This window comes from Abrus precatorius, unplaced genomic scaffold (assembly GCF_003935025.1).
Source record: "Abrus precatorius isolate BTA unplaced genomic scaffold, Abrus_2018 Scaffold9, whole genome shotgun sequence".
Taxonomy (NCBI): Eukaryota; Viridiplantae; Streptophyta; class Magnoliopsida; order Fabales; family Fabaceae; genus Abrus; species Abrus precatorius.
Genome location: NW_020874439.1, coordinates 35,426,715 through 35,445,739, shown reverse-complemented (window position 1 = coordinate 35,445,739; position 19,025 = coordinate 35,426,715). Strand labels below are relative to the sequence as shown.

Genomic DNA, 19,025 nt, shown 5'->3' with positions numbered 1-19,025 from the left:
TTTTCATACCAATTTCCCTCCCTCAACTCTCAGGTGGGAACTTGGGATTGCGGTACACCAAAATGAATTTAATTAATACGAACGAAACTATGTACCACTCAATAAAAGAAGTGGGTTTGAACACCTACGAGGTGTGCTATGATGCTCCACCCCATATTGTTTCAGATGGCTTATGGGCTGTAGGAGAACGTAGAAGGTCTCCAATGAAATCTTTTCTCCCCATGTTTGAGTTACAGGTGCTTATAATATTCACTATCACCCAAATATGCCGTGTCCTTCTCAAGCCCTTGGGACTCCCTCTATTTATTTCACAAATGATGGTAAGTACCTCCCATATGATCTCAATTTAATTATATATTATTTTTTGTATATAACACGTACTTGATACATGCATGCATGCATTCAACTAGGTCTAAGTCAATTTAATTTCGGAAAATGCACTGCTTAATTAATTAATTTTGCAGGCTGGTTTAATTCTACATTCTTCGCTTCACCTGGGGGAATTAGGCATGTTTATGAGGAAGTTGTTTCCCTACGGAACCCAAGACACCATTGGAACAGTGTCATCTATTGGTTACGTGCTATTCATTTTTATAAACGGAGTGCAAATGGATTTTAGCATGATAACAAGGACGGGAAAGAAGGCATGGACCATTGCCATAATTGGATTGTTAGTACCGTTATCTGTTGCCGCTACAACACTATATTTTTCCCGTCAACGGATTAGTATGTACATCTACAACTACGATGATCTTTACGTTACTACGGTATCACACACTGTTGTTTCATTTGCGGTAATTGCTTCCCTGCTCAATGAACTTCAAATCCAAAACTCGGAACTGGGGAGATTGGCATTATCCTCAGCATTGGTGAGTGACGTGTTGTGCACAATCGTTACCGCTATTGGCACTGCATTGATGATTACCCCTGAAACACAAATGGATCACGTTTTCAAAAACTTTATGGGTTTGCTTGCAATGGCTATCTTTGTTCCTTTAGTGTTTCGGCCAGCAATGTTTTGGATCATCAAACGTACTCCAGAAGGAAGACCTGTGAAGGATGGTTACCTTTATATTATCATCGTGGTGGTCTTTGCTTTGGGTTGGCTTTCAGTTATGATTAGTCAAGAATTCACTCTTGGAGCTTTCATTTTGGGTTTGTCTGTGCCAGAAGGTGCTCCATTAGGCTCTGCTTTGGTTAAGAAGCTTCAGTTCTTTTCTACCTCCTTCTTTTTGCCAATCTTCGTCACTACCTGCATGTTGAAGGCTGATTATAGTTCCATGTCTGATATTTATTTATCAAGGACAGTTTCATGCGTCGTTATCGCCATCATCCTCATCCATTTAATCAAAATGGTGTCGTGCATTCTACCCGCCATCTCTAGCAACATGCCCATTCGTGATGCTCTCTCTCTTGCTCTCATTTTGAACACCAAAGGCGTAGTCGAAATTGGCATCTACTTTTACTTATACGACAATCGGGTACTCTACCATATATGATTGTGTAGTTCTTAATTACAATGATTATAAAGTTCCAATAAAACTATATATATAGTCTTTCTTAATTCTTACTTTGAGGCGTCTCTAGTTGATGTTTTATATATCGAGCTAATTCAAATATATAATATGCAGATAATTGATGGCGTAACATACGAAATATTGATGATCAGCATAATTATCATAGCAAGCGTTGTGCAATGGTCTGTGAAGGTTTTGTATGATCCTTCCAGAAAATACGCAGGCTACCAGAAAAGGAACATTATGAGTTTAAGGCCCAACTCGGATCTGAAGATGGTTGTAGCGATTCATAAAACGAATCATATATCGGCCATGATAGATGTGCTTGACCTGTGTTGTCCAACACCTGAAAATCCCATAACTGTGGAGGTATTGCACCTAATCGAGCTAGTTGGAAGGGCCTTACCCATTTTCATTCCTCATCGTCTTCAAAGGCAAGAATCTGGCCTGCACAAGTCATACTCAGATGATATCCTTCTTGCTTTTGACATTTATGAGCACGACAATGGAGACGCCTTGTCAGCATACACATGCACCGCAATATCACCACCCAACCTCATGTACGAGGATGTTTGCAACCAGGCGTTGGACAAGGTTGCATCCATCATAATTCTTCCATTCCATCAAAGATGGTCCAGCGACGGTGATGTTGAATCTGATGACAAGAACATAAGAACACTAAACTGTAGGGTCCTAGAAATTGCTCCATGCTCGGTTGGAATCTTGGTGAGTCGTGCTTCCCACCAAAGAAGAGGCACAACCACTCGAGTAGCCCTTATTTATTTGGGTGGAGAAGATGATCATGAGGCTTTGTGCATAGCGAAACGAGCAATTAGGAACCCGGGCATTAACCTAGTTGTTTATCACCTTGTTTCTGATGATTGCATAGGAGAGAGGGATGAACTAGGGGATTATTACAAAGATGATGGCGATATGCTACTACTACAAGATATGAAGCATGAACCCAATGTGAGGTATCAACAAATCATAGCAATGGATGGATCACAGACAGCAGGTTTTCTTGGTGAAATAGTGAATGAGCATGACTTCTTTATAGTTGGGAGAGGCCATGGGATCAACTCACCTCAAACGGAAGGACTCACACATTGGAGTGAATTTCCAGAATTGGGTGTCATCGGTGATTTTCTTTCTTCTCCAGATTTGAGGAGTCGTGCATCCATTTTAGTGGTGCAGCAACAACTCTCGTCCAAGTCACATCATGATGGCTGGTTATTTTAGTTCCCAAAACAACAACATAGACCCTTTTTTAATTCAACAATGTTGAGGTGGTTCATCATCTACACTAATCCACTTTCATACACACAAGTTAGTCTTTGGTTTTGCCAAAGAGAACGTGCATGCATGCATGCTCCCACTACTGAACGCTGCATCAATGTAGGACACAACTTGATGCCGCGTACAGGGACGAATGAAACACCCAATTAGAAACAGTTTTAAGTAAATATCACAAGTAATAACTAGACCTCACATTCCCTTCCATTCAAATTTGAATTTGAATTATACTTAACTTGTAGCAATTTTCTATCTGAATTTCTTTAATTAATTTGTTTTAATATAATCCGTGGAGTTAAGCTGATCCAAGGCCCCAACTTTCCCATCTGGGCTTTAGGACTTGGGCTTACTAAAATAATGCTTTTAAATAAATTATCAAAATAATCTTATTTTATTAAATTGAAGCATAAACTTTCGGACCGCCGAAACTAAAAACGACCATAAATTTTTAATCCAAAAATTAACATTTTTGGTAACATGTTACAAAATAACATTATTTTTAAAAAAATATTTTTATGCGTATATTATTTTAGTAAATAAAATAATTTAAAAGATGAAAAATACAACTAAACTAATAATTTAAAATTACCAACAGGTGGATTAATCAATATTCGGTAGCTCAAATTTAAGTCCTAAGTGCGCGTAATTGTATTAAATCATAACAAAAAAAGCTTAATCACTTCTTATAAAAAAAATATTTGTAGTCTAAAAACAATAATTTAGAAGAGAAAAATAATTTTTATAAACATTAAAATTGGACAAATTCAATGTATTTATTAAAGATAAGTTATATGGAAAATTGGGGGAAACTAAAAGATTTGAAATTTGGTTCGGTCCTTTGATGGTATTGGGAGAAGGAGACGATGGAAGCAAGCGAGATCCACAGGTATTCACTTTCTCTCTTCTTCCGATTGTTATTCTCTCTATGACGCCGTCCCGTTGTGTGTTTCAGTCGAATCGCAGAGATTCAGAAGCTTTGCAACGACGACGAATTGGATGGCCACGATTTACTCAACCAATGTGCTCTTCATGTTCAGGTTGAGTGTTCTCGTTTGTCCTCTCACTCTCACTCTCTCCCAATTAATGGCAATGCATTCACTTTCAAATTTGAATGATACAGGACAGAGTGCAGCAGATTGTGTCCGAGTTCCCTGATCTGTCTTCCTTCGAAATTCAAAATTTCGGTAATTTTAACTTTTATTTTCCGGTGCTTTCTATTTTGTGGGAACTTCAACTTTGATTTTTCATGTTTCAGATGCTTACCTACAGATTTTGAAAGACGAACTTCGCAACGTGGAGCTTGAAACCACCCTTGTAGCAAACGACATTGAGCTTCTTTCCAAAACTCATAGGGATGGTGGGTCTCGCTCACTCCTTTAATGTTTTTATTTTATTATCATATTTGTCTTGTCTATTCGTATTACACCGCCAGCATCAACTATTCCATAAATTAATCGTTATTCTCCTTTATCCAGATTATATTCTCTTGGAGGCCAAACTTGAAGAAATTGAATGTTCTTTAGATTACATTACATCAAAGGTTAGTACTTGTTGCTCTTCTAACATAAGCAACTTTTGTGTTTTATACTGTATGTAGCTAATTCATTCGCTCCCTCTGATGGAATGCTGGTGTGAATTCAGTTAAGTAATATTATATCAGCTTCATTAACCATCTCTTTGGCTGATGAGTTGTAGGGTTTAGGGGATTTTTCTTGTAGTAATCATTTTTTACTTTTAATAATTTTAGGATCCGACGACAGCTGAGGCTACTGAAGGCACTGACTCCCCAATGCTGGCGGATGATGGTTCAAATTTGAACTTTGTGAATCTAGACAAGAATGTAGAGGTGTTGTTGACAGCCATGCTACTTGCTATTTATTTTCTTCTTGGGCATCGAATTGATTTAGTTTCAAAGATGTGGAAACTAACTATTCAGTAATCCTTTTTATAGTTCATTTACTATAATTTTTTTATTAAGAATATACTTTCGTTGTACTTTTTTTCTTTCGTATGTTGCAGCAATTAGAACTTGATAATGAGATTGATGAAATGAAGTTGACTCTAAAGTCTTTGCAGGATCTTGAGCTTAAGGTCAAATGGTAAATCCAACTACTTTTACTCACACTTCAAATATTTATCTGTAATTGTATCTCACTCATCTTGTTCCCTTGTTCAGGTTTGATGTTGTAGAGCAGATTGAGGATGCATTCACAGGTCTAAAAGTTCTTGCATTTGATGAGAATTGCATTAGGTTATCATTGCAGACTTATATGCCAACATTTGAGGGCATTTCCTACCTACAGAAAATTGAAGATACCATTGATGCAGCTGACCTTAGTCATGAGTTGTTAATTGAAGTTTTTGAGGGGACTATGAAGTTAAAGAATGTTCAGGTATCAAAATAGATCACTATTACTCAATTTGACTTGTATGAGGATAATTGTTCAAAAGATTTTAGAACTGGGTTCAGCGCTGATGTTGAAAAATACTGGCATGAACCAACAACTCTGTTAGGCAAAAGTAACAATTCCAATGTGATCAGTTAGATAAATGGTTTAGATATTATTAGTGCCTAAATTAACGTCAAGTAGTTTATGATTTAAAGTTGTTTCTTGCATTATTTTGAACTGGCTGTGCTTTGGTATTTAGTACCAGACATGGAACAAGAAACTCAGGTTCAAAATCAATCACCCAAAAAGTAGGCACCGACAACTCTGTTAGGCAAAAGTAACAATTCATGTCATCAGTTAGATTAATGGTTTAGATATTATGAGTGGCTTTTATGTCATCAAGTAGTTTATGGTTTAAAGTTGTTTCTTGCATTATTTTGAACTGGCTGTGCTTTGGTATTTAGTAGCAGACATGGACCAAGAAACTCAGGTTCAAATTCAATCACCCAAAAAATATTGTTTGGGGGTGTAAGGTTGATAGTGAACTCCATTATCGTATTCTGTTGGCTTTACAGTTAGAAATTTTAATAGTTATATTAAGTTGATATGAAAGAATGCCATCTCAATATCTAATGATTCCTAAAGATCCTAGTGTGAATGCGATGGAAGGTTTTACTTTTTACCCTTTCCCAATATCATTACTCTAACATCTCTTGAATACCTAGTTTCAGAATCAGATCTTGTTTTGATCTTTAGATTCCGGGTAGCAGATTAAAAGAGAGTAACCATAGGAATTTATTTCTAGTCATTAGTATTATTGCTTTATACTTTGCATGTGATCCTGGCATAACACGGTAACATATTTGCTCTTTTCTCTCCTAATTTCCTCCTTTAAGTTTGTGTTGTTGGATGTTTTAATATGCTACCATTTGTTTATGCCTTAAGAAAAGCAAACCAAAAACATTTACTCATAAATTTAATTTAGCATTTTTATAATCTTTTGATGATTTATTGATTTTGTGGGTATTATTATTTAGGTTTTTCCAAATGATATACTTGTGAACGACATTGTTGATACTGCAAAGTCTTTCAGGTTTGCCATGTCCTCTTTTTTCTATTATCCCTGGGTCCCACAATGATTATGTCCACAACTCATACATCTCAACTTTCATTTACCATGCAGTAAGTCCTCTCTGCAGTGGTTTATACAAAAAGTGCAGGATAGAATTATACTAAGCAACCTTAGGCGTCTTATTGTAAAGGATGCTAATAAATCAAGGTGAGACTGTTTAGCTTTAATGTTCTTAAATTTGGATTATCATTTAGTGTCTCTTTACTATTTTCAATCTCAATGTAGATATTCGCTTGAATACTTGGACAAAAATGAGACTATTGTAGCTCATATGGCTGGAGGAATTGATGCATACATAAAGTTGTCTAATGGTTGGCCAATATTTTGTTCTCCATTGAAGCTGATATCCATCAAGGGATCAGAATCATCAGATGACTTAAAGAGAACTTCCCTAAACTTTCATTCCAAACTTGAGGTGAGAGAATTTCACTCTCTACTAGCTTTAAAATTTCTTTGCCGTCTTTCATCCTTGTGGTCTATGGATAGGCATTAGCATTCTCAATATGAGGTCAAAGTCTTAAGATCAAAATGTTTGTACACAAGAATTTTGTTTTCCTGTTAGGGGACGTGTTTTTCATACACACTTCACTGGTGGTCTTTCCTATGCTGCTGATAGATCTTTGACAGGTCATTGGTTGATAGTGTCTTAACGTTTTCTGATTATGCATTTAATCACTTATGTCACATGAATTGCTGAGGTTTGGCACCAAAGATATTTTCTCCTCATCCCATGTCTTTATTTTGCATTGAAGTGTTATTCTGGTAATGACCTGATTGACCAGCAAGGATTGGAAGATGTCCATTCTGACCTTTTTCTTTTGGGGGATTGATTTTTCAGAAGTTAGCCAATTCTTTAGATACTCATATTCGGCATAATATATCGAGCTTCGTTGATGCGGTCGAAAAAGTGCTTATAGAACAGTTGCAGTGTGATCTTCGGGCCGATGATAGCTCGGGCTAAGGATACTCTCGTATCTGTGACGCTCAGTGTAGATACCTCTAGAACCTTTGCATGTGGTTGAAATTCTGTATGTGCTGAGACTTATTTTCTACTTGGTGAAACAAATGTTATAAATATCTTGTAAAGATGATTTTCTGTATTTTAGACATGAAACTGTCATGCTTAATAGGTGTATGTGACATTGGAATGGTATGGAACAGCAAGATATTGTAATGGAGTTCAAAATTTTGAGTAATCCTAAGAGAAATTAATGTTTTGAAGTGATATAATATTTACAGCATTTGTTTTAGATTTTAGTAGAATTATAAGTTTTCATTATCTTCTTTTAACAAGAAACAAAAAATCTTATTTTAATAAGCTTCACAATTAAGGTAATGTTTGCCGAGACCACTTTTAAATTATTTTTTTCTCCTTAAAAAGATAAATTAGGTCAAATATCTTTTTGAAAAAGTTCTAAAAAAATAAAGTTTTCTTTTCTTATAATGAACATAAGTTCAAAAACAGAAAACAGAGTTTATATAGTAGCCGAATAGAGTAGATTATGCTTTTAAGAAAGTGAAGTTCAACAAATTGTGTCAAATAGTTAAGCTTATGACATAAACCCTCGTGTGATAAGTTTATTGGATAAATACAAAAATATAAATTTTTTACCTTAATATGCTGATATAATAGCTCGAACAATGTTTACTTAATTTCTCGACATTATACTTGTTTAGATTCACTCTATGACATTGATTTAATTGTGTTAATGTTGTGAAACTATTCTTTCATAAGGAAATTGTTGGCTGTTTTTTAAAGGCAAAATTAGTAAAGTATCTACGCAAGTATATATTGTTTTTAAAATTTTATGACAACTTTTAAATTAAATTAAAAGTGAATACATTTTATTCATCTGTTTTGCGGACATTCATTTTAAATAAGTGATTTTTCTAATTTTCTAGAACTTGTTTCTCGAAGTTTATACTCTTTTAAACTAGGAAGTTATAACAGAAGTATAGTTATTTTATATTATTTTCGTTAATGGGAGTTTTTAAACTAAAAATAAAACAAATCCATTAAATTAACAGATATAGAAAAAATAAAAGAAAAGAAAACGTGGTTCAACATAAAAAAAAAATAGTAAAGGTAAGATGAAAGTAACAGTCCAGTTATGGCCAATTCAGTACGAGTCCTTTTTTTAAATGTGTTTATTTTAATTTCTTCAATAATCGTCTGCTAATTGTCAAATTAAGAAGATAGAATATTGTTACCCAACTGAAATGTCTCTTTTAACTCTGAAATACAAATAAATTAAAAATTGCTAATCTTTCAAACATCCGTTTACAAATTCGACATGAACAATACATTTGGCAAAATCATTACGAACTTTAATATTAAAAATGAACTTTATTCAAGTGCTCAACGAAGCAAGTGAAGCTTTAACCCTTCCCAAAAAAATGAAAAAGAACAAGTGAATATTGTCGAAAGAACATATTAGTATAGTATATTAAAGGGTATTCAGGCAATTAAACTGCAACACTATGGAGTACGACGGTCTCAACAGTGAGTCCTGGTCCAAAACCAAATAGCACACCCCATTCGAGTCCCTCTCCGGTTGTGGCTAATCCATCTTCTTTTGATTTCCTCCTCATTTCATCCAAAATAAATAATACACAAGCACTTGACATGTTACCATATTCGCTAAGGACATGTCGGGTAGCTTGCATTTTTTCTGGCTTTAAGCCTAATTTTTCCTCCACTTGATCAAGAATTGCTGGTCCACCAGGGTGTGCTATCCAAAAGATGGAGTTGTAATCTGAGATGTTTAGTGGTTGAAAGGCTTCCACCAAAGCTTTCTCAATGTTCTTTGAGATTAGACCAGGAACATCCTTCAGAAGATGGAATGTCAACCCCACTTCACGAAGGTGACCATCAATGGCTCCTTCACTATCTGGGAGGATTGTTTGTGCAGTCCATACCAATTCAAACAAAGGCCTTTCGACCTCAGGTAATGGGTCTGAACCAACAATGACAGCAGCTGCACCATCTCCAAACAGTGCTTGTCCCACAAGACTATCAAGATGAGTGTCACTGGGTCCACGGAAAGTAACTGCAGTGATTTCAGAGCAAACAACCAACACACGAGCACCTTTGTTGTTTTCAGCCAAATCTTTGGCCATACGAAGCACCGTGCCACCAGCAAAACAACCTTGTTGATACATCATGAAACGCTTCACGTATGGGCGAAGGCCTAAGAGCTTTGTGAGCTGGTAATCTGCACCAGGCATGTCCACACCGCTTGTGGTGCAAAAGATGAGATGGGTAATCTTGGACTTGGGTTGACCCCATTCCTTGATGGCCTTTGTTGCAGCCTCTTTTCCTAGTTTTGGTACTTCCACGACCACCATGTCTTGCCTTGCATCCAATGAAGGTGCCATATACTCGCATATGTTAGGATTCTCCTTCAAGATCTCTTCAGTCAAGTGCATGTATCTCTTCTTAATCATTGACTTGTCGCCTGAAAAGTCATACATATATATGCCGTTTAGTCCAAGTGTTATGTCACATGCATGCTAGCTATGATCAGAAACAGGAAGCAAAACTAAACAATATGTATATAGAAGCACATAAAACGAATATAAGGAAATGAAGATATGAGAATGAGATATATATCTTACACATGCGCTTGAATTTTTCTTTGAGCTCGGTCTTGTGCTCACTGTTTGTGATACGGAAATAGTAATCAGGATAGGTACTTTGTTCGACACAGTTTGGAGGAGTTGCTGTGCCGATGGCCAAGACGGTGGCAGGGCCTTCTGCCCTTTGTGCCTGGCGGATCTCAGCAACAGTCACCATCTTGCAGCTACGGATGGAAGAAGATAGAAAAGGTGAATGGTAGGTTATGAAGGGAATGGAATGGTTGATGGAAGGTAGCACTTGGAATATGAAAAGGGTGTGTTACAAACAAGTTCGAAGTGGATAGCTATATATAATATTTGGCGAAGAGAATGGGTAGATGAAGATCACATGCTTAACTGACTAAAACTCTGGCAATAATTGAAAATAAGAAATATGAAAGAGTGTATTGGTGATGGGAGGTAGGTGAGTTATCTTCCACTTGCAACCCCCGCATGACTCTATGGACTGAAGACTGTTACTTACCAAACTATATATTATAACTTATTTTTAATATTTGAACGGTCAACATATTGTGACTGGCAGGAAGCTGAAGGGAAATGGGAGATATTTGGCTTCCTCACAGATAATTCTATTATATTTCAAAATATCAAATTCAATTCATTGAACCATTCATTCTACCAAACCTTTCAAATTCTGTGTTGCATTAGATTAATATATATATATATATCATCTTAAGCTTTTTTATTCACGTTTAATTTGACCACTTGTTATTTGTCTTTCGTTAAATTGTAGAATCACATCTAATTACTAAACTTGTAAAAGAGGACGGTAAATAGTGGCTCCTGTAAATGAAATCAAATGCGAGGAAATGGGTAAAACTTTCAACAAAAATATAAATTATAACAGAGAAGTTGGCTTATATTCTTCACAAAGAGTGTGAGTCTCAATATGCGGTGATAAGCTCTCCATCGTTAGTAGCTGAACAAACCGTTCATATAATTGAATAGTTCTGGTCTTATTTTATTACTTGATCACAACACTTACTTTTTTAAAAAACATTTTTTTCATATAAGAAATGAAATTTTACTATATTTAAAGATATAAAATTATATTGTTACTTTGGCATATCTAGTTTTTCCTTTTTGTCCTATTACATTGACTAAAAAAATTAAATATATTTATATTTTTTTAACTATAATAAAAAAATTATCACATATAAATTATTTTTAGTATTTTATTAACTATAATTATTATTTTTTGATTAATTTATGCGTTTATCAAATTAATTAAACTTATCAATAGATATATATAATCTTAAACTATAAATAATATTTGACTTAAATATAAGTTTTTTAGTAGTTTTAAAATTTATGATTTTTGTATATAGTGATTCATTTTTAAAAATTAATCATGTTTTATTTCTAATTAAAATTTACTTTTAATTCTTATCTTAATACTTATTTATGAATTAATTTTAACACTAAAAAAATTATGTTTAAGTTTATGTATGAGCATTTTATTGCATTTTATATTTTGTCGTTATAATATCATTATCGGATTAAAATGTAATAACATGATAAGTTTTTTTAAGTATATAAATAGACGAGTATAGACTAAATAAATAATTTTATTTTACTTTGAATTGAAAAGGAAACGGCTTATTTGTTTGATTCCTATAAATGCATTGATATCCCATTTGTCTCTCTTAGCATCCGTCAATATCACGCATTTTATAGATAGATATTTTATTTACAAGGTATATATGTTAATATAAAGAATACTTTTGTAATATTTTTTATTTATGATAAACGAGTGATGTAATAATAAATATGTAAGAGTTTATTATAATGATAACATTTTCTTTATCATAAATTAGTGTCCCCATATGAATGAAAGTTTGTCATATTTTGTGTAATTATGTATATAGGGTTTGGAACTTTGGATCCTTCGCGATAGCAACCTAATAATATTAACATTATAAAAGAATTAAAATACAAATAATGGTAAATGATATTATGTTATACAAAACTTAAAAAACTAAAAAATATAAATAAAATTACAATTATTTATTTTTTTATAATATGACAAAAATTCATTTGACACGTGCGTGTATGTGTATTTGTGGGGGTGGGGGAACCATACCCATCCATAAAGTTCGAGTTAAATATTTTTTATTTGTTCAATTAAATACATCCTAAATTTAACATTTCACAGTTCGAAACACGATCAACTTTTGATTAATCATCCGACAAAAGGAAATTTGGTTAATCAAATTCCTTCTATTTTTATTTTTATTTTTATTTTTATTTTTATTTTTATTTTTATTTTTTGGGAATTCTTCTCATGTCATCAATCATATCAAACTTATTTTTATTTGTTAGAAGCATATTTTCTTTTATTTCCTCATATTTCGTTTGGCATTAACACTAAGGAGGAAGACTTAGAGCAACAAAAAAGTGAAGGTAGGTCTCTCCCTACTCATCGGTAACCTACCATGTCTCCCTGATTCTATAATTAAATTTAAAACTTGACTTTAGGTAAATTAGTGAACGATGGTACAAGAAGAAAAGCTATAAACATTGACTTTCTTTCATTAATTTGCTCTTTATGCATTCGAGATGAAAAAAAAAGAGAGTACTTTTTGCTGTACCCTAATGTAAACAACCTTGTTGGATAGACTTTGTTTCACTACAAATGAGATTAAAAAAAAAAAAAACATTACAAGGCCAATTTTACAAAAGCTAAATTTTTTATCTTTCTTTGATGTGCTTTCGATCGATTGGAAAATAAATAGTCTGAAAGTCCAAATTTGAAATCATAAAGAGTATAGATGTAGGTGGTTCATATGTTGATAAATTAATTTCTTAACGCTCTAGAAAATATCATAAATCAACGATTAAGTTTTGGGTTTATTTTATAGTATAATTTTTATGTAACAGAGGTTAAATAAGTAGTATATATGTTGGTGGTTTATATGTATATAAATTAATTTCTTAATTAAGAATGCGAAAAACTGAAGAAGGATAACAGAAGCCTGTTATTCATATAAAATTGTGAATTGCACTTGATCGTATTACAAATTAATGAAATACAGCTTAAATCATAAAGGCTTTCAAACGTAAAGATAAATAATTTTAAGGCATAAAGAGTGATTAACAGAAAAACAAAAGCTTAAAAACAAAAAAAGAATGCATCCTTCTAAACTTTTGGCTGAAAAGAAAAGATTAGAAGCGAACAAGACTCGGTGTCCTTGGTTTAGAGGGCCACGCTATGGAGCACAACAGTCTCAACGGTGAGTCCTGGTCCAAAACCGAATAGCACACCCCATTCGAGTCCCTCTCCGGTTGTGGCTAATCCATCTTCTTTTGATTTCCTCCTCATTTCATCCAAAATAAATAATACACAAGCACTTGACATGTTACCATATTCGCTAAGGACATGTCGGGTAGCTTGCATTTTTTCTGGCTTTAAGCCTAATTTTTCCTCCACTTGATCAAGAATTGCTGGTCCACCAGGGTGTGCTATCCAAAAGATGGAGTTGTAATCTGAGATGTTTAGTGGTTGAAAGGCTTCCACCAAAGCTTTCTCAATGTTCTTTGAGATTAGACCAGGAACATCCTTCAGAAGATGGAATGTCAACCCCACTTCACGAAGGTGACCATCAATGGCTCCTTCACTATCTGGGAGGATTGTTTGTGCAGTCCATACCAATTCAAACAAAGGCCTTTCGACCTCAGGTAATGGGTCTGAACCAACAATGACAGCAGCTGCACCATCTCCAAACAGTGCTTGTCCCACAAGACTATCAAGATGAGTGTCACTGGGTCCACGGAAAGTAACTGCAGTGATTTCAGAGCAAACAACCAACACACGAGCACCTTTGTTGTTTTCAGCCAAATCTTTGGCCATACGAAGCACCGTGCCACCAGCAAAACAACCTTGTTGATACATCATGAAACGCTTCACGTATGGGCGAAGGCCTAAGAGCTTTGTGAGCTGGTAATCTGCACCAGGCATGTCCACACCGCTTGTGGTGCAAAAGATGAGATGGGTAATCTTGGACTTGGGTTGACCCCATTCCTTGATGGCCTTTGTTGCAGCCTCTTTTCCTAGTTTTGGTACTTCCACGACCACCATGTCTTGCCTTGCATCCAATGAAGGTGCCATATACTCGCATATGTTAGGATTCTCCTTCAAGATCTCTTCAGTCAAGTGCATGTATCTCTTCTTAATCATTGACTTGTCGCCTGAAAAGTCATACATAATATGCAGTTTAGTCCAAGTGTGTATATATAGAAGTATATGTAGAAGCACATAAAAAGAATATAAGGAAACGAAAAGATGGGTATCTTACACATGCGCTTGAACTTTTCTTTGAGCTCGGTCTTGTGCTCACTGTTTGTGATACGAAAATAGTAGTCAGGATAAGTACTCTGCTCCACACAGTTTGGAGGAGTTGCGGTACCAATGGCCAAGACGGTGGCAGGGCCTTCAGCCCTTTGTGCCTGGCGGATCTCACCAACAGTCACCATCTTCTCAATTAATTTTCTAAAGTCGCTGGAAAGAAATGAATTGAAGAAGTAAAATTAAGAAGGAAGGGTTGAGTGGTAGAGTTAACAAGTGAATTGAATGGTTGATGCTTAGCACGTTGTGGTGTGGATATATATATATATATATGGAGAAGCAATGAACAGTGTTAGAGAAAGTGGGTAGATGGACATTGGACGTCACATGCTTGACTCAACCATTGGCAATGCCTTATTACAACGAAACTACCACTGGCCGGCTGAGAATAACAATAGAAAATTAGTTTATATATAATAATAAGGGAAAAATGTAACAAGTAATATAATAAAATAAAGACAATAAAAATATGAATTAATAATAGTAGAAATAGAGTTAGGTGAGTGAGGGTGGCGCTTAAAGCCGCGCATGACAGCGTAGACCGAAGACTTTTAAAGAGTCAAGAAGTTGATGTTTTAATTATTAGGGCTTAGATTCCTTTGAATATGTGTAGTGTTTTATTATATCACTTCTTAATGCTCTCTTTCCATTCTTTGCTGCAATTAATCGTATTTTTTTGACTCACTGTGTAAAAAATATTTCGTTTTCCAAAACTATGATCTATAAATTTAGACAAATACAATAAATTTGTATAATTTCTTTATAATTTAATTTAAATAGAAAGAGAAAAAAAAAGTTACAAAATGAATCCCTCAAGTTTTGGAGTTACCGATTCTTGTTCATGTTCTTGGGTTCGAATAAGAAAAATTGTCAATAAGTAAAAAAAAATTCATGAATGTTTGGAAAAGATTATTTCCTTTGATTATTTGAAAAAAAAACCTATTAAAAAGTATTGTTCATGTTTATTTGGGAAAGATTAAAAAATTAGCTTATAATTTTTTATTAAAAAATAGCTTATTTACGATAAACAATTTTGAAACTTATAATTATAAATTATTAGTTTATGTTCTAGTTAACTCTTATTTTATCATTTTATCTTTCGTAATTAATTATTTTTAATACAAATGATTATTTTCTACAATCTAAATACAGTACATTATTTATATTATTTTTCATCTAACATATCTAATTGCAAACTTATTTCATGCAATCAATTATACATATAACCCATTATTGAAATGATCTACTTTTTCGTTATCATTCAAACATACAAAGGTCTCAAAAGCTCTTTTTATCTGGTCCCTTTTTTATATTTATATTGACGTTCTACAAGACCAAAGCAGAGAATCAACTAAACCCGACTCAACACTCAAACTAGAGAAACCCAAAAGATTATAAAGTAATTATATAACTTGAGTATGTAAGAGATGAAAAAAAGAGTCAGATTTGGTTCCTTTCATCGACCACTTACTATTATAAAATAAATGGATAATTTGGCAACGAAAAAAACTATTTAGGTTCGATTCGTTTATTGACTTTCTTCTTTTAACTAAAATGCGGCCAAACTTGTAATAAAGTATAGGTGTGGAGAAGTGTAATAGATCATCTAATATAATTTGATGCCACTATTTATCAATGTGGGCTATGCCCGCAGGCACGTTCGAATCTTGCTGCTCACGTCCGCATGTAATTAAAATGTTCCATTTCTTTCTTTTTTATGAACAAACTCTTTTAATCGTGTTGTTTCTTATTTACTTGATTTATTTTCAGAAAAATATCAATGAAAAATATAGTAAATGATGATATGCATAAATTTATTAGTGTGTGTTAATTCATAGTATTGTGCATACAAAAATAGTGCTACCCTAATTTTAATTAATATGCATTTTTAGACTTTTAGTTGAATACACAATCCACTGGTTGAAAAGAATTTACGAGAATGGGAGGAAAATCATAAGATAAAGGCTTATAGTGTATCATAAGAAAGAAGCATCAAGCTATGTCCTAAAGGTTGTCAAAATATGCTTCCTTTAATTAACCACTTCTACATAACATTTCTCTGATTTGATCATTTTATTATGTGAAATTACAAGCTTGTAAGAACCAAACAGTATCAGATGTTTGCTTAGGTGGGAACATAGATGAAAGAGAAATTTTGCCTGTCCAAACAAGAATCAAATTTAGGGGAAATCATGTCTCTCAGAAAGGGATGGAGTTGTGAAAACAGGGGTTTCTGGAGGTTTATTTCCCATATCCTTTGTTTTGTGAAGGAGGAAGGTCCCAGATAAAATTGTGACAAAGCCACACAACTCAGTAGCAATCTGCGTTCCATTCTGTCTGTCCCATTCCTGCACCATAATACATCATCCACTAAGATACTGTTTTAAGACTAGTACATTGATAAAACCCTAAAAATACTATAAAGCTATGCCTCACTTTGATACAATTTTTAAGGTTTTTATATATGTTCACTAATACTAATTTAAAACCAAAAAGAAAAGCTGTAAAATTTTCCACTTATGATTGATCTAATCCTTGTAATTATTATGTTCCACCATGATATTGGCTTCGCAACGTGTCAAGATAATAAAGTAGCATCACCATGAACATCATAAAATAAATGTACCATGGAAGATAACAAGTCACCTTAAACATGATTACGCTGGCGATGATTGTAAATGCTGTGAACATGACATAGTAAACTGGTGATACTACAGCAGTGTTAAAGGTGTCCAAAGCCTGAAAACATATTTGCCAAATCAAACCAAATAACATTACTAAACAACTGGCAAGGTTATTATTTTCTTGGACAGCTATCTTAACATATATACTTATTACATTCATTTCAAACAAGTTTAATGCATTCTGGTGATTGGATTTAGTATAGGGTACCTTGTTCAAGTAATTAATCTGCAAGAGGCAACATCCTACCACAATCACTGTAAAGATCCAAGTCTGAAAGTAAATAAATTGATTGGTCCCTTCAAATGAAAGCTTGAGAGCAATTCCCACTGCTTTCACACACATAACCTACTCAAAAACGAGGATAAGCCTTAAAAGTTTGTAGAGGAAGATGTGCATAAGCATTGAACATTAAAACATGTAATAATCAATACCGTGAGTGAGCCCATAAGAGAACATATTCCGATATAAACCATCATATGGCTCTGCCCATGGGTCCGCACAAAACGGAAAATAAGGACGGAAACCACTATGATAACAAAGCAAAAGTAGACAATAAAACCTGTTCAGACAAAAAGAAAACCAAATCAATAACGCCATAATTCATCAAACTCAAACTAAAGCTCAAGCAAGTGCGACTTGAAAAATACCTGGTTCTGTAGCAAGATGCCACACTTCCTTGACAGAGTGAATGTCTTTCTCATGCGGTGCATGCAGAACAATGGTTGTAGACCCCACCACACAGAGAGCACATCCAAGCATGCCAAATATGTGCAATCTCTCTTTCAAGATGAAGTGAGCTAACACTGAACTGCATCATCATGATATGAGGTTGTAACTGATTCTTGCATGCACATTGCACATTGCACATTGAAAGTCGATAAAATAAACGAAGACGCACACCCACCCACAATTGTTTACCTGAAAATGATGCTTAAAGCTCCCAGAGGAGTTACAAGGATTGCAGGAGCAAATGCATAAGCTGCAAAATTGGCTATTTCCCCAACGATCACTACAAAAAGATTTAAGCATATGATTTAGCATCGCCTAACAAAATTAAAACCAGTTACAATTATATACATAACTTTTTTATGACGCCTTTTTTCATCTATTTCTCTCCATGTGGGAATAGAAAAAGAGACACGATTGATTCCTTTACAAATTAGGTCCCACATGCAACAAAGTTGATTGAGAGGAATATCATTTAATAGTGATATGATTCATTACATAGCTTATATATTAGACCGTGTAGGGGATGCATGCAGAAATGCTACGTAAATCATATATATTAGAGTATGTAAAAATGAAATCACTCACTTGAAATCATTCCAGCCCACCAAAACGGTTCATACAGATACGCATGCCCTCCTGTGGCTGATCAAATTAAAGCACAATAGATTAAAATAAAATTTAAAAATAAAAAAAAGGTTTAATACTTTTGAATAACCAAGATGAATGAATGGTGGAAAGATATGAGAGAGGTGGTGAACCTGCTCTTTTCCCATTATTGGCAGCTTTATTAAGACCCATTTTTTTAATGATAAAGCTTGAGCCAATGAAAATGCTGGAAGAGAGAGCCAATATGAGTCCGATACCATTGTCCGAGGTTGCCCCCATGATGTGTCACGACAATGCCCAAAACTAACGAATAATTTTGCAGGGCCAAGATGTCCAATCTTATGACCTTTGATCATGCAAAACAAAAGTCAAAAATGCAAATTTTAAGCGATAAAATAAAATAAAACAAAAGAGAAGGGTACGTTTTTCTTGGAACCCTGCAAACAACAATTGCAGCTATAACCCCATCATCTTCATCTGATCAGAAAGCAGAGTTCTTTGAAAACAAAAATTGATGTGGATTCAGATTCTGATGTTGGGTGAGAGAGAGAGAGAATGAAACGCAACAGGCAACGGTAAATTCGTTACCTATGCATCCAAGAGAAAATGACAAACAGAAGCCGCTATTTATTTCTTCAATTCCATTCTTATCAAATGTCCACCGCATCCCCCTTCTTATTTGTCGTAAT

General features: G+C 34.2%; 4 protein-coding genes across 5 annotated transcripts; 1 reads left to right on the top strand and 3 right to left on the bottom strand.

Annotated features, from left to right (window-relative positions):
* Positions 1-62: 62 nt before the first annotated feature.
* Positions 63-7,317, top strand: LOC113851326 (cation/H(+) antiporter 4-like). Its single transcript, XM_027481790.1, has 14 exons — positions 63-320; positions 465-1,481; positions 1,632-2,722; positions 3,763-3,847; positions 3,931-3,994; positions 4,066-4,167; positions 4,286-4,350; positions 4,558-4,656; positions 4,830-4,909; positions 4,987-5,203; positions 6,238-6,293; positions 6,384-6,479; positions 6,558-6,747; positions 7,171-7,317. The coding sequence occupies exons 1-14, from the start codon at positions 63-65 to the stop codon at positions 7,291-7,293; spliced, it is 3,543 nt and encodes a 1,180-aa protein (XP_027337591.1). The 3' UTR covers positions 7,294-7,317.
* A 1,227-nt stretch (positions 7,318-8,544) lies between these two features.
* On the bottom strand, positions 8,545-10,226 carry LOC113849934 (chalcone synthase 1A-like). Its single transcript, XM_027480191.1, has 2 exons — positions 9,951-10,226; positions 8,545-9,790 (listed from the first exon to the last, which is right to left on the bottom strand). Exons 1-2 carry the CDS (start codon positions 10,126-10,128, stop codon positions 8,799-8,801), a joined length of 1,170 nt encoding a protein of 389 aa, XP_027335992.1. The 5' UTR covers positions 10,129-10,226; the 3' UTR covers positions 8,545-8,798.
* Positions 10,227-12,930: 2,704 nt separating this feature from the next.
* Positions 12,931-14,546, bottom strand: LOC113849935 (chalcone synthase 1A). The gene is made up of 2 exons (XM_027480192.1): positions 14,267-14,546; positions 12,931-14,159 (listed from the first exon to the last, which is right to left on the bottom strand). The coding sequence occupies exons 1-2, from the start codon at positions 14,442-14,444 to the stop codon at positions 13,168-13,170; spliced, it is 1,170 nt and encodes a 389-aa protein (XP_027335993.1). The 5' UTR covers positions 14,445-14,546; the 3' UTR covers positions 12,931-13,167.
* Positions 14,547-16,296: 1,750 nt separating this feature from the next.
* Positions 16,297-18,934, bottom strand: LOC113849152 (probable magnesium transporter NIPA1). Of its 2 annotated transcripts, none has more exons than XM_027478834.1 (9): positions 18,759-18,934; positions 18,489-18,682; positions 18,316-18,372; positions 17,920-18,010; positions 17,649-17,809; positions 17,433-17,560; positions 17,209-17,346; positions 16,963-17,055; positions 16,297-16,664 (listed from the first exon to the last, which is right to left on the bottom strand). In XM_027478834.1, the coding sequence occupies exons 2-9, from the start codon at positions 18,613-18,615 to the stop codon at positions 16,497-16,499; spliced, it is 963 nt and encodes a 320-aa protein (XP_027334635.1). In that variant the 5' UTR covers positions 18,616-18,682; positions 18,759-18,934; the 3' UTR covers positions 16,297-16,496. The 2 variants fall into 2 exon arrangements, with proteins under 2 accessions (XP_027334635.1, XP_027334636.1); XM_027478835.1 differs by having other exon boundaries at positions 16,347-16,664; positions 18,489-18,639; positions 18,759-18,932.
* Positions 18,935-19,025: the final 91 nt, after the last annotated feature.

Coding starts and splice junctions, on each gene's coding strand:
- LOC113849935 (XM_027480192.1), bottom strand. CDS start 14,444: ATGGTGACTGTTGGTGAGATCCGCCAGGCACAAAGGGCTGAAGGCCCT. Junction 14,160..14,266: donor AGAAAAGTTCAAGCGCATGT/GTAAGATACCCA, acceptor ATGACTTTTCAG/GCGACAAGTCAATGATTAAG.
- LOC113851326 (XM_027481790.1), top strand. CDS start 63: ATGAATTTAATTAATACGAACGAAACTATGTACCACTCAATAAAAGAA. Junction 5,204..6,237: donor TGAAGTTAAAGAATGTTCAG/GTATCAAAATAG, acceptor ATTATTATTTAG/GTTTTTCCAAATGATATACT. Junction 6,480..6,557: donor AAGGATGCTAATAAATCAAG/GTGAGACTGTTT, acceptor ATCTCAATGTAG/ATATTCGCTTGAATACTTGG.
- LOC113849934 (XM_027480191.1), bottom strand. CDS start 10,128: ATGGTGACTGTTGCTGAGATCCGCCAGGCACAAAGGGCAGAAGGCCCT. Junction 9,791..9,950: donor AGAAAAATTCAAGCGCATGT/GTAAGATATATA, acceptor ATGACTTTTCAG/GCGACAAGTCAATGATTAAG.
- LOC113849152 (XM_027478834.1), bottom strand. CDS start 18,615: ATGGGGGCAACCTCGGACAATGGTATCGGACTCATATTGGCTCTCTCT. Junction 18,011..18,315: donor GTGGGCTGGAATGATTTCAA/GTGAGTGATTTC, acceptor ATCTTTTTGTAG/TGATCGTTGGGGAAATAGCC. Junction 16,665..16,962: donor CCAGCGTAATCATGTTTAAG/GTGACTTGTTAT, acceptor ATTATGGTGCAG/GAATGGGACAGACAGAATGG.